Source organism: Myxine glutinosa, chromosome 10 (genome assembly GCF_964187855.1).
Source record: "Myxine glutinosa chromosome 10, kmMyxGlut1.1, whole genome shotgun sequence".
Classification (NCBI taxonomy): domain Eukaryota; kingdom Metazoa; phylum Chordata; class Myxini; order Myxiniformes; family Myxinidae; genus Myxine; species Myxine glutinosa.
The window spans coordinates 115,890,564-115,904,564 of NC_136270.1; the positions used below are offsets into that span (position 1 = coordinate 115,890,564).

Sequence of the window (14,001 nt, forward strand, 5' to 3'; positions counted from 1 at the left end):
ACAGCAAAACATGGAGGAGGTTCAGTGATGTTTTGGGGTTGCTGTGCTGCCTCTGGCACTGGGTGCCTTGAATGTGTGCATGGCATCATGAAATCAGGAGATTACCAAGGAATTTTGGAGCACAATGTTCAACCCTCCGTCGCTGGGTCTCCGTCGGAGGTCATGGGTCTTGTAGCAGGACAATGACCCCAAACACACTTCAAAAAGCACCCAGGAATGGTTCAAGACAAAACGCTGGACTTCTCTGGAATGGCCAGCAATGAGTCCAGATCTAAATCCCATTGAACACCTGTGGGGAGATCTGAAAACAGCAGTTGGGAGAAGGCACCCTTCAAATCTGGGAGAACTGGAGCAGTTTGCACAAGAAGAGTGGCCCATACTGCCAGCAGAGAGGTGTAGGAAGCTCATTCATGGCTATGGGAAGCGCTTGACTGCAGTTATTTTGTTCAAAGTCTGTGCTTCCAAATATTAAGTCTCGGGTGTCAATAATGTTACGGATTCGTCCCTTCCGCTGTTGTGGTTTTCATCCACTTGAAACCCTTCTGGTTCTATGTATTATAATTGTTGTTGTTTAAGGGAAATGGTTATTGTGGTTAAAAGGTTAAAAGCGTTCATGGTAAAAAAGAGACAGGAAGCAGGATCGGGAACCGGAAGATGAGGAAAAAAGAAGAGGAAGAAGGCATGAGGAGAAAAGTGGAAGAAGACGCATGTCTTGAAGCTCCGTGGCGAGCGTGATCGAACGAAAGCCGCGAGTAACCTTTGAGTCTCCTTGAAAGGGCTTTCCTGCGATAGGTTATCGCTGGAGGATTGAGAAACCTGCGTAGTCAGGTATAGGCGTTGAGGTTCCGGAGAATCCTCGCCTGGGCGATTCGACTCAAGTAAGAGCTGTCGGCCATTTTGAACCGCGCGCTTCGTTCCCCGAAAAAGGTGTTGCTACGCGTCAGCTTTTCTCACCATCCGGTCGTCTGCCGGGGATGTGTGCACAAAAGCGGCGTTTGAAGATTACGCTGCGGTTCGCTGATTGAACTGTGAATGTACACGTCTGGTTCGCGCCTGTGGGATTTCCCTTTTCACTGCCAGTTTGCGGTTATTTCCCTTTTCACCACCAGTTTGCGGTTGGTTTGGACCACGGGACTGACCATGCCTTGCCTACGCTTCATTACTCGCCTCATCGCCTCTTCGCCTCATCCCTACTCGCAGGAGGGGATTATCTTTGAGTTATAGAGACATTGGGTACCATATATTTGAGTACCAGTTCACTGGTAATTCCCTGCTTGTCGTTAAAGGCGTCAAAAAGGGTTGGCGTCAGGAAGGGCATCCGGCCATAAAACATTGCTTCAAAAAGGGGACCGAAAAACAACAACAACCACGGTTCCCGAAAAAGGCCAACCCCCGCTTGCGGGGAAAAATGGCCTCTAAAGGTGTTTTTTTAATATTTTTTATAGAGACATTGGGGAAGGTTCTTTTCCACTCACTTGGAGCACAGTGAGTTACCTTATGTATGTTAGCTGATGGTACCATCATAGGAGATAGTGATTGTACTGTTATTTGTGTGTGATTTTTAATACAACATTTGTTCGTTTAAAATCATTGGTGTGGTTTCACTGTTGATTTCTAATATAGAATAACATATTTTTCTGCCGTGGCTCCTCTCGGGGTTCGGAGGTATACCGAGACCAGGAGGTCGGGGAGGAACACGTAACAATAATTTTGTCAATGTTATTTCTTTATATTTTCTGATTTAAAAGGATATATTAAGTTCTGAATCAAAAACAAAGGTTCTGTAATATTAACAGTGAAATATAGAATTGTGGAGCCAAAATACTTTTGTCAATTTCAACTTATTTTTCAAGAAAATTGTGAGTTATTTGAAAAAAGTGCAAGGGTGCTAATATTTTTGGCCACGACTAGTTTTGAGACGAATGGCTGACAGGATGGCCCACATCAGCAGTCTTAACGTTTTTCCCAACAGGGACTGGCAAAGTCATCAATAAATGATTGCGGACTGCCAATTGGGAACCACTAATGAATGGTGTTTACTGTCTATACTTCAGCACGTCATAAGTACAGTACCTAATCACTTTTTACAGTAATATATATGTTTTTTTATAATTGCCTCGTTTTGTAAATTGCCTAGTTTAGCTGCCTCTGATGTCTCTCACCTTCGAATACACATGAAGTGCCCAATGGAATGACTTAAAACCTTGGCGTTGTACTCATTGCTGGTAAAAAGAAAAAATAAATCTTGCACTGCCACGCCATGTGCTGCCATGGCGCCTAAGAACAGATCAAGCCTTAGGCTTGGTGGGAGGCTCGGAGCGGGTTTTGCACTCGTGTGTAAAAAATATCCACATGGAAAGTGAAAGTGTAACTAGAACCGCTCGCCGCATATTCCTGAAGATGTTCAGTCTGAAGGGGATCTGTTTCCGAATACTCCATAAGTTCTACTACTCATGGAATTCATGAACAATCCATCCTTGAAGATTCTGAACGAATTCAGATACTATGATTTAATTACTACATTAAACATGTTTTGTTTCGGAGTGACGTAAATTCCAAAAAGATTGTTGAGTAAGTGGTGTCGCTTTAAGTTGACAAAGCTACAGGTTCCATCTTAATCGTGTCAAAATTAATTATGAAAAGACAAATAAAAGGTATTTTACAGTCGAAGCAAAGGTTCCCCCTGCCATTCCCAACATGCAGCCAATGTGGTCAGTGTACCTGAGAGCACCTGAAATCCCACAAAGCTTCCTTGATGGCTTTTATGGAAACATTGATAGAAACCCCACACCTTGATGGCTTCATGCTAGCAGCATCTAGGCGAGTATGCACCCTGTTCCCTTTATTTCTGGAAACCCCATTTCAAAAAATCCTGGATCCACCTCAGAAAAAAGGGCTTACCTTGTGCAGCCTTTCATGGTTGTATTTATGCACCATTCTTCGGCTAGAAGAGCATGGGAGTAGCCTATTTATTTAATGAAGTGCTATTGTACCCTGGTTTGAATCCTGACACTTAAAATATATACATAAAATGTGTCGAGCGTGCGTCTGGGCGTCCATGGGTGCGCGTTCCACCGATTGGTTAGACAGTTTGCCTGACTCCACCCACAATTTCTATATTTGACCCTTTATAACTCATTAGAACTTTAGAATGTACTCTTTAGAAACCTTTAGAATTACCCTTTAGCATTTACCCTTTATAACCTTTTCTTTCAAGCAGTGCTTTTATTGCGGAGGTTATGCAGGCTTGCTGATATTTCTGACTATTTTCTATTAAATTATGACGGGTTTCTGTGAAGTCGTGGATAGCTTGACAGGAGAGCAGAAAGCATTACATATTCCACTGTTTCAACGTAGGAATGGCCATTTCCTTTTATGAGCAGGAGGATGTGAGAGCAAACATGGGACATAGTTGGGAGGGGGAGGTTGAGGCTTTGGGGTTGGGGTGAGGCAGGGGGAGAGCAAAGATGGGACAAAGTTTGAAGGGGGAGGTTGAGACTTTGGGGTTGGGGTCGAGGCAGAGGGAAGAGCAAAGATGGCACATAGTTGGGAGGGGGGGGGGGTGTTGAGGCTTTTTTGTTGAGGAGTTGTCAGAATTGCATGTGTAAGTTTACTCACAGTAAAAATGTAATTGTGTGTGTGTGTGTGTGTGTATGACTGTAGGGGAGGGGGGAGGGTGATGCAATCATCCTATGGGTAATGTGCCAGTATATACACAAAATGAACAAAAGTATGTGGACACCCGAACATCACACATCTCATTCCAAAATAATGGACATTAACATGGAGTTGGTCTTCCCCCCCCCCACCCCCCCACCCTCCCCCTTTGCTGCTATAACAGCCCCCACTCTTCTGGGAAGGCTTTCCAAAAGATGTTGGAACATTGCTGCAGGGATTTGCTTCCATTGAGAGACAAGAGCATTATTGAGGTCCTGCTGTTGGGCGATTAGGCCTGGCTTGCAGTCAGTGTTCCAATTCATCCCAAAGGTGTTCGATGGGGTTGAGGTCAGGGCTCTGTGCAGGCCAGTCAAGTTCTTCCACACCGATCTCAACAAACCATTTCTGTATGGACCTCGCTTTGTGCACGGGGGCATTGCCATGCTGAAACAGGAAAGGGCCTTCCCCAAACTGTTGCCACAAAGTTGGAAGCACACAATTATCAAGAATGTCATTGTATGCTGTAGCGTTTATATTTTCCTTTAATGGAACTAAGGGGCCCAGCCCGAACCATGAAAAACAGCCCCAGACCATTATTCCTCCTCCACCAAACTTTACAGTTGGCACTATTCATTCGGACAGGTAGTGTTCTCCTGGCATCCGCAAAACCCAGATTCGTCCTTCGGACTGCCAGATGGTGAAACGTGATTCATCACTCCAGAGAACGCGTTTCCACTGCTCCAGAGTCCAATGGCGGTGAGCTTTACACCACTCCAACCGATGCTTGGCATTGCGCTTGGCGATCTTAGACTTCTGTGCGGCTGCTTGGCCATGGAGACCCATTTCATGAAGCTCTCGACGAACAGTTGTTGTGCTGACGTTGCTTCCAGAAGCAGTTTGGAACTCGGTAGTGAGTGTTGCAACCAAGGACAGACGATTTTTACGTACTATGCACTTCAACACTCAGCGGTCCTGTTCTGTGAGATTGTGTGGCCCACCACTTTGCAGCTGAGCTGTTGTTGCTCCTAGACGTTTCCACTTCACAATAACAGCACTTACAGTTGACAGGGGCAGCTCTAGCAGGGCAGAAATTTGACGAACTGACATGTTGGAAAGGTGGCATCCTATGACGGTACCACGCCGAAAGTCACTGAGCTCTTCAGTTCGGCCCATTCTACTGCCAATGTTTGTCTATGGAGATTGCATGGCTGTGTGCTTGATTATATATACCTGTCAGCAATGGGTGTGGCTGAAATAGCCGAATCCACGAATTAGAAGCGGTGTCCATGTACTTTTGGTCATGTAGTGTGTGTATATTATATATATATATATATATGACAGAGGGACAACAAACAGATTGACCACAGTACAAGGTGAGGAATTGCAATCAAAACATTCAAATAAATAAATACTTGCGTGGAGCACACCATGTAATCTGCCGTTTGTGGTATGATTACGTCACAGCACACAAGACGTTGGGATGTCATCATGTAACATAACAAGCGTTTCACCATTTCTTTCTTGAACGTTTGTGTTACCAAGGAGCAGGCGATGCTAGTTGTATTAGTCCCCTACCGGTGTACACCGGAGGGGACTATAGGTTTGTACTCCATCCCTCCGTCTGTCCTTCTGTCAGTCCGTCACGCAAAGAATAGTTTTCCGGACTTTTTTTCTAAACTCTTAATGCTAATGATTTCAAACTTAGTACATGGTTTCCTCATGATAAGTTACAAATCAAGTTCGAACTTCACGACGTTTCGATCATTTTTGACAAAGTTATGGCACTTTGAACTTTGGTAATTTCCCCAACAGTTTTCCGGACGACAGAGTCCAGCGCAATACTCAGAACATTGTTTAAGGCAGACAGACTAGACGACAGACAGAGTAGGGGGACATGTATTGCAGCGCAATACTCAGAACATTGTTTAAGGCAGACAGACTAGACGACAGACAGAGTAGGGGACATGTATTGCAGCGCAATACTCAGAATGCTTGTTTAAGGAGGGAATCAATGCAGTCTGCATTAGCGGTCACTTCGTAAATGATGCAACCAACATGCAGGTGCTGGAATTGCACCAGGTAGTAGCTGAGGCAGCATTGCTCGCTCGGTTTATGATCGATACATTGATGGAAGACAAGACCACCACGAATTCTCACCACCGGGTGGACCTTAAGTGGGATTTAATAGACGTTCGCGCTCGTTTTCTGGTCCAAACAAACGCCGGTCACCGTGACATCGATCACCTTACCCGCGGCTCACGATCACCCTCAGCGCCTCCAGGTTCCCGTGGTACGAGGCCCAAAGGGTCGGGGTCATTCCGTCCTCGTCGGGTGCGTTCAGCTCCCTTTTGGAAGCCTCCTTGAGCGCGTCCAGGAAACCGTCCCGAGCCGCCTTGTGATACCGGTCATTCATCGCGCTCCGCTCGCTCCTTCCGGGCCGGTCGTGCTCCAGGTGAGTCTGTCTACCCGGGCCGGTCGCGCTCGTTCCCCTCCGGACCGGCCGCGGTGATGGGAATGGAGGGTCGGGGTACGAGGAGGGTTTCCTCCCGTTGAAACTCGAAACCTTTTCATTACGTTCTGACGTCACGCAAATAGATCACCTCCCGCGCTGTGCACGCATTCGGCGAACATTTCCTTCCATAGAGGTTTTTGACAACAATTGAGTCTTTGCTGTGTTTTTACTCCACTCATGATTATTTACAAAAACTCGTTCATTCATTCTTTCACTTCCAACAATCATTACCTATGTATATAAATCCACCGAGATTATACAGGCAACATTTAAACCCTTTTCATACTCGTGACTGTCATTTATTTTGAGGATCCCAAAAACGTTGTTTGTAATCGATGAATTCTCTCCTAAGGGAAAAGCCCAGCAGTTTTTACAAATTCGATCAATAAGTCCATAGCTTTACAAAACGAAATAAAAATTTTTTTTTTTTTTTTTTAAACGGATCTTTTCCACCAAGTCTTTTGGAACTATTCCAAACAATGTGGCCATAATAATCCCAAATCACTCCCAATCATCTCACATCTCCCACAATGACCCCAAATCACTCCCAATCATCTCACATCTCCAACAATGACCTCAAGTCACTCCCAAACATCCGTAATAATCCCAAATCACCCCAATCATGTCACATCTCCAACAATGACTCCAAATCACTCCCAAACATCCTCAATAGTCCCAAATCTAATCTAACTAATCTTAACTAATCTAATTAAATTACTACTTCCTTTAGGGTATTTTCATCGCAATACCTTTTGAGGCAGTTACATCTATATGAAAGCTGTATCAAACAAATGTAAAACAACAAACACAAATAGGATATCAAACAAACTTTAATATTTTATTTGCTTTTCTATCAATTGCCACAAATGTCATTAATGACTGAATGAAGAGCTAGTGGTGGACGAAGTGGCACACTTATCAAATCAAACATCTATCTCATCGTCGGTAGAGCACGGATGCGTTAATGCATTAGGACAGTCTCACACTCTCACTCTCCTTGTTTTCCATTCTTATCAAACCTCCGGCCACACCCGTGCCACTTATTGTCAGGATCACGCCAACGGCGGTCACGAAGAACCCAGCCCCAGATCGGAAAGTGTTGAAGATGCTCACGCAGTAGGAGACAAATGCCCCCATGGAGCAAATGGTCAGGAGAGCTGTAAGTGGTCAGGGGAAAGGATGAGAAACGGCAATAGATCCCAAAACCAGTTATGCACCAAACAATAACATCACATCCAAGTAATTCCTTTGTAGATACATTTATCAAATAGCAATTGAAATGGAGACCAAAAAAAATAATTTAAAAGTGCTCAAGTCAATGTTGATGATGGAGAAATGTCAATGGAAATTTCAGGAAAAATTTCATGAATAAGACACATCGACACATACACACACACATAATCTCTTAAACAGCCTCAAAATGTCACGAACCATCTGTCCAGGCCAGAGTTCGACTAAACTTGATTTGAACAGGAATTTGCGATTTATTCAGCGTGCCAGTGATAACATAACTACTATTCATGAAAGACACTGGGATGTCTATTGTGTGTTCCACTCGCCCTGTCCTCACCGTTTCACCAAACAAACAGCCCTGCCCATCACGCTTTGGGGATGAATCACAATATCTGGATCACAGAGCGCCAGCCAATCAGCGTGACGAGATTCTAAAAGCAGGTCATTGGTGACAGAGGCAAAGCCAATAAGATCCCAGGCAGCGCAGTTCATAAAAAGTTAGCCCTGAGTTTGAGTTTGAGTGGAAGTTCCAGTTCTCAAAGTGTTGGAGTTTGGTTCTGAGTGAGAGGAGAGGACGACCGACGGAGTCTAGTCAAGTCAAGTCCAGAGAGCAGCAGGTCAGAGCGTCAGTTCCAAAGTGCAGTGTCAGTGCAGAAAGTCAGTTCAGAGTATCAGTTCAAAAAGTCAAGATGAACCATGCCAGGTGCTAAGTGGAAAGCGACACAGAGAAGTGCCAGGTGGAACATGACGCTGAGAAGGACCAGGCAGAAAAACAACGGAGCCGCGGGTTTTCAGGCGTGGTGAACACCTCCTAATTGATAAAATCTCCCCAGAACTGACTTCTCTCTTCACACGTCTTTTACACATGAACCTTATACCTTTGCATCTTTCAGCACACACACCTCATTGACTCGCATTGTTGTGAAGCATCGACCGAGTCCACTACAGTTCTCTGCAGATCTTGCACAAGATGAAACCGCATACACCGTACCTCACACTTGCACTTCTCATTCACCTGCACCAAACTGTACACCTTATTCGTAGCATGTGAGCAATCATATGACTCATGTATGGGTGAGGCCGGGGTCGACAGAATGCTTCACAGATGAGGTAGTATGCTTTGAATCATATGCAGTTCCTTCCTTTCTCCACATTTCGCCTTTCCATCACTTTGGTAAAAGTTTCATTTGGTCTCATTTGTCCATAAAATTTTGTTCCAGAACTATACTGGCCCACCTCTGTACTTTTTGGTAAATTGTAATCTGGCCTTTACATTTTTGGTGCTTATGAGGGGTTTGCATCTTGCGGTGTCGGCTTTGTAATTCTGCTGTCGAAGTATTCTGTGAATGGTGAGTATTCTGTGAATTCTCCCTCCTCCGGTATGATAGACCTGAGCCTCGTCCTGGAGGTGGGGTTGCTATCTTTATAAAAAAACTCTCTTCCTCACTCGCCCTGCACTGCCCTCTCTCCACCTCACCCCCAGGAATACCTTTGGCTACGGCTTCCCCTTCGCTCCCACCTTTTGTTCATATGTGTGTTGTACCGTCCACCAAACAGTGATGACTCCATCTACATCTCACTGTCTGAGAATATGGACCACCTTCTATCTACCCATCCCAACTCTCTCTTCCTCATATGTGGTGATTTCAACTGTCACCATGCCAGTTGGCTGGGTGTGGGTACCTCTCTCACCAGCCATGGCTCTTCAGCAAAGGACTTCTGTGACTCACTGGGACTGACACAATCTGTCAATTTCCTGACCCGGATTTCAGTCAACGGAGCATCTTCTCTTCTGGACTTGGTTATGACTAACTTCCCTGAAAATGTTTGCTGCTCTTCTTCTGCTCCAATCGGCTCTTCTGATCATGTGCTTGTTAAAGTGGACATCTCTCTGACCATTCTCAGAGAGCCTCCTCAGCGTCGACGAGTCTGGCATTTCACTCAGGCCAACTGGCATGGTCTTCAAGCAGCCATCAATCATCTGGACTGGTCTCCCATCTCTACTGCCTCTGACATAAATTCTTCCTGGGAATTCTTCCAAAGCAAACTGCTCTCTCTCATGCACAGATTTATCCCATCTCGTCTTCAGTTGTCATACCCTTCCTCCCGTCCATGGTACATGGAATCTTGTGGTGAGGCTATTGCCCAGAAACAACTTGCTTTCGTCTCCTGGAAAGCAAATCCAACGGAAGGAAATCTCATTTCCTTTCACAAAGCCCGAAACAAGTGTGTGTCCACCCTCAGGAGAGCCAGGAAACAATATCTCTCCGTTCTCAGGACCGAACTCTCTTATCTGTCTCCCTCTTCCAAATCCTGGTGGCGTCTGGTCAAATCTGTTTTGGGTGTTTGTTCCCCCTCCATCCCCTCCCTCACCTCAAATGGCCACACGGCTGACTCCACACGTGAAAAAGCTGAATGCCTCAACTCTGTGTTTGCCTCTATATCTTGTGTCCCAAACCCATCCCTCTCTGTACCCACCGTACCCAGTCGTACCCAGCTGCTCCTGGACTCTGTGTCCTTTCCTCCTGACAAGGTGGAAAAGTTTCTGTCAACCCTCGACTCGGATTCTGCAACTGGACCTGACGGCATCAGCCCACGGGTCCTAAAATCCTGTTCTTCCGCTCTTTCACTTCCTCTCTCTGTTCTCTTCACCCTCTCTTTTGCTCAAGGTCATCTTCCATCTGCTTGGAAATCTGCCAACATCACTGCTTTGCACAAAAAAGGTGTAAAAACAGATCCCAGCAACTACAGACCAATCAGCCTTCTCCCAATTATCAGCAAAGTCATGGAATCCATCATTGCTTCAGATATGAAATCTTTCCTCTTCTCCAATGGCTTGATCTCTGATCATCAATTTGGCTTCAGATCTGGACACTCTACTCTGGACATGCTGCTTCTGCTTTCTCAACAATGGATGGAGGTCCTCAATGCCAAACAGGAAATTAGAGCAGTCTCCCTTGACATATCACGTGCCTTCGATACGGTCTGGCACCCCGCTCTGCTCACCAAACTCTTCTCTTTTGGTATCCATGGAAATCTCCACGCATGGCTGGCAGACTTCCTCTCTAGTCGTAGTCAACGTGTGGCCCTGAATGGGTTTCTCTCATCTCCTCTTCCTGTTCAGGCTGGAGTTCCACAAGGCAGTGTTCTGGGCCCTGTGCTTTTTCTGGTCTTCATCAATGATCTCTCTTTGGATGGGGGACTTTGCATATCCCTGCGCATCGTAAGAGGCGACTAAGGGTTGGCGTCAGGAAGGGCATCCGGCCATAAAAACATTGCCTCAAACAGGGAACCATGATTGTCATGGGTTCCGCAAGGCTAACCCCCGCTCTAGCGGGGAAAATGGCCTCAAAACGATCATTCATTCATTCATTCATATTCATTCATCAATGATCTCTCTGACTCTCTTGAAAATCCTCTGTATCTCTTTGCTGATGACTCTACTCTCTGTCGCTCCATTCTTCATCCCTCAGATCGGCAGTCTGCAGCCTCCTCACTCTCTGCAGACCTGGACAAAATCACAGACTGGGCAAACAAGTGGAACATGTCTTTCAATCCTGACAAATCTCACACTCTTACGATGTCTCTCCAAAAAGACCGACTGGACAACCCTCTCATCCACTTTCTGAATAATCCTCTCCAAGAAGTTCTGTCACTCAAGCTTTTGGGTCTCACTATCTGCCATGATCTTTCCTGGGAAAACCACATTTCAAATCTGGCCTCCAAAGCCAGTCGCCGACTGGGCATCCTCCGTCGTGCGAAGTCCTTCCTTGGCACACCTGAGCTCCTCACCACATACAAGGCTTTCATCCGCAGCTCAATGGAATACTGCTCTCCCCTCTGGGCTGGTGCTCCTGCCTCACACCTAGCTCGTCTTCACGCTGTTGAAACCAAAGCATTCAGAATCATTGGAATCTCCCGCGATGAAGCTAACTCCAAGGGTCTCTCACTCACTCACCGCAGGCAGGTTGGTGGTCTTTCCGTCTTCTACCGACTCCTCTCTGGCCTTGCCCCCCCCCCCCCAGCTCTCTCTGGGCTCTGTCCCGCAAATATTCCTACAGGTCGCACAAGATCTGCCTGCAACCCTCTTATGGTCAAAGTGCCAAAATCAAGACTCTCTGCTCACCTTCACTCCTTCATTCCTCTTTTCTCCCGCCTCTGGAACAAACTCCCTCACTCTCTTCAATCCCACTCCACCCTCCAGGTCTTTAAAACAGCTGTTCACCACCATCTCTTATCTTCCCCCATCCAAAACCTTGATCTTTTCTACCCCCGCTAATTTCACCCCAATTCCACTTTTTTGAAATACCAACTTCTGCCCTGGAAGTCCTTGGTGTCCTTGTGTTTTATACTTCTCCCTCCCCCCCCCCCCCCCTTCCCACGCCTCCTCCCCCCAAGCCCTCTCTCTTCCACACATATCCCTGCTCTCAAATGTTGTGTTTGTGTGCTTCCCCTTCTCTCCCCATCTTGTTTTCCGCTCCCTCTTTTTATATATTTTGTTTGTCTGGTTGATTTGTTTGTGAAGTAAATGTTAGCTCTTTCACGAGCCTCGATTCAGTATACAAAAAAAAAAAAAAAAAAAATGGTAGATTGCGATACTTTCACCCCTGCGCTGGAGGTTGTTGGTGATGTCACTGACAGTTGTTTTGGGATTTTAGGGGTAAAACGTACAAGTCAGATCCCGCTATTCGCGGTTCCCCGATTTGCAGGCTCCGCATATTCACGGTTGATCAAATGCGACCTGCTGAAACTTCATGCTGAAACCCACGATGTTGTACCGTTCCCTAAACCTGCGTGCTCTCAAGGGCAAGAACAAGCAAACTCTGCCTGTGTTTTGGAGGTCCAACAGGAAAGCCTGGGTGACGGCAGAAATCTTCCCAAAATTGTTTCGTCGCTTAGTTGGAGAAGTACATGGTGGAAAAAAAAACCTTGCATTCAAGGTTCTCTTGCTCATGGACAACGCTCCTGGCAACCCGCCAACCTGGACGTGGCTCCCTCGAACGTCGAGGTGATCTTCCTGCCGCCCAACACCATCTCCCTCATCCAGCCACTCAACCAAGGTGTGATTTTACCATTTAAAATGTATTGCACCCGTCGCACCTCATTTTGGATGTGATGGAGTCTGACCCAGGGCTCAAAGTCAGGCAATGTTGGAAGGAATTCAAGCTGCCCACTGCATTGGCGCCATCAAGGAGTCGCTGTATGAGGTGAGAGCCTCCACCATCAATGCGTGTTGGCCCAACCTGTGGCCACAGGCAGGCAGAAACTTTACTGGCTTTCCTGATAACACAGAGGAGAGGCATGAAATTGCCAGTTTGGCACGGTAGGTGGGAGGGGAAGGATTTGATGACATGCAGCCTGAGGAGTTGAAGGATCTCATTGCCTTGCATGGTGACTACCTCACCGAGGAGGAGTTGGAGGCCATTACAATGGTTTCCGAGGAGGAGGAGGCGGGCAGTGATGAGGAAGAGGTGCCGAGGTACAATCACAAAGTCCAGTTCCTGGGCGAGGTGCTGCAGGACATGCAGGTGCTTGTCGACAGGTTGCAAGATGCTGACCCGGTCATGGAGAGGTACCTCAAGTTCAAGAGGGGCTTGGATGATGTGCTGCTCCCCTACAAAGAGCTTCATCAAAACCTGCAGCAATCTGCCAGGCAGCTCTCCATGACCCATTTATTTCACCCTGCTCCCTCCACCTCAAGACCATCAGCACCCTCTCCTACCCTCTCAGTGTCCTCACCAGCGTTCTCACCAAGACCCTCAACTTCTGCCTCTCCTACCTCTCCTGCGTCTCCTTCAGTGTACGACATTGCACGACTATCATTTGGGTCGTACTCAGAGTTTGAGGAATTCATGGGATTTTAATTTATCACCATCATCATCATCATTTGAAAGTTGCGTTTGTTGGAAAATAAAAATTTTAAACGGTACATGATGGTGTTGTGTTTTTATTGCTTTCATGGTACGGTATGGTTAAGCTCGTTAAGCACTTTTTATAAACTGCAAGTGCATTCCTTCAATAAATTGAAATGTTACCTGGTTTGGTCGTTTTTTTTTGTATTTGTAAGCATTTTTTGTGAAACTGTAATCATGTGCATTTGCGGTCGAAATCATTTTAAACTTTAAAAAATTTCCTCGATGAATCAGGAACCGTCCGGAATCTATAACCTATCCCCCTTTTCTCCATTGAAACAATGCCGCAGCATACATACACGGGCTTTCCATCGACCTTCGCGGATTATCCCCGACATTCACGGGTTTTGCCTTGCCATTTCCAGGACTTTCATCGACATTCGTGGATTATCGTCGACATTCACGGGTTTGCCTCACCATTTGAGGATTTTGCCTCACCATTCACGGTTTGTTTGTCGATATTCATGGATTAACGAGATTCGGGAACCAATCCCCCCTTTTTCCATTTAAACAATGCCTCACTATTCGCGGTTTCGCAATCGTGGCATTTTCCAGGAACATATCCCCCGCGAATAACGGGGTCCGACTGTATACCTCAAAATACTAAGAAATAAAAGGTGACCTTCTCTACTCTTGCCTCATGTACGTCTTTTGATCTCAATTCCAAATTTCCTGAGCATACAGTAC

General features: G+C 46.1%; 2 protein-coding genes across 3 annotated transcripts in view; both read right to left on the reverse strand.

Annotated features, from left to right (window-relative positions):
- The window catches only part of LOC137417530 (pre-mRNA splicing regulator USH1G), a 67,406-nt gene extending 61,336 nt beyond the window's left edge, over positions 1-6,070 (reverse strand). The window contains exon 1 of the mRNA XM_078786022.1: positions 5,907-6,070. Coding sequence (XP_078642148.1) covers positions 5,907-6,070 — 164 coding nt within the window. The remainder of the gene's footprint in view (positions 1-5,906) is intronic.
- Positions 6,071-6,981: 911 nt separating this feature from the next.
- Positions 6,982-14,001, reverse strand: part of LOC144894084 (uncharacterized) — a 31,298-nt gene continuing 24,278 nt past the window's right edge. For both annotated transcript variants that reach the window (XM_078786025.1, XM_078786024.1), the window contains exon 3: positions 6,982-7,326. In XM_078786025.1, coding sequence (XP_078642151.1) covers positions 7,139-7,326 — 188 coding nt within the window. In that variant the 3' untranslated portion in view covers positions 6,982-7,138. The remainder of the gene's footprint in view (positions 7,327-14,001) is intronic.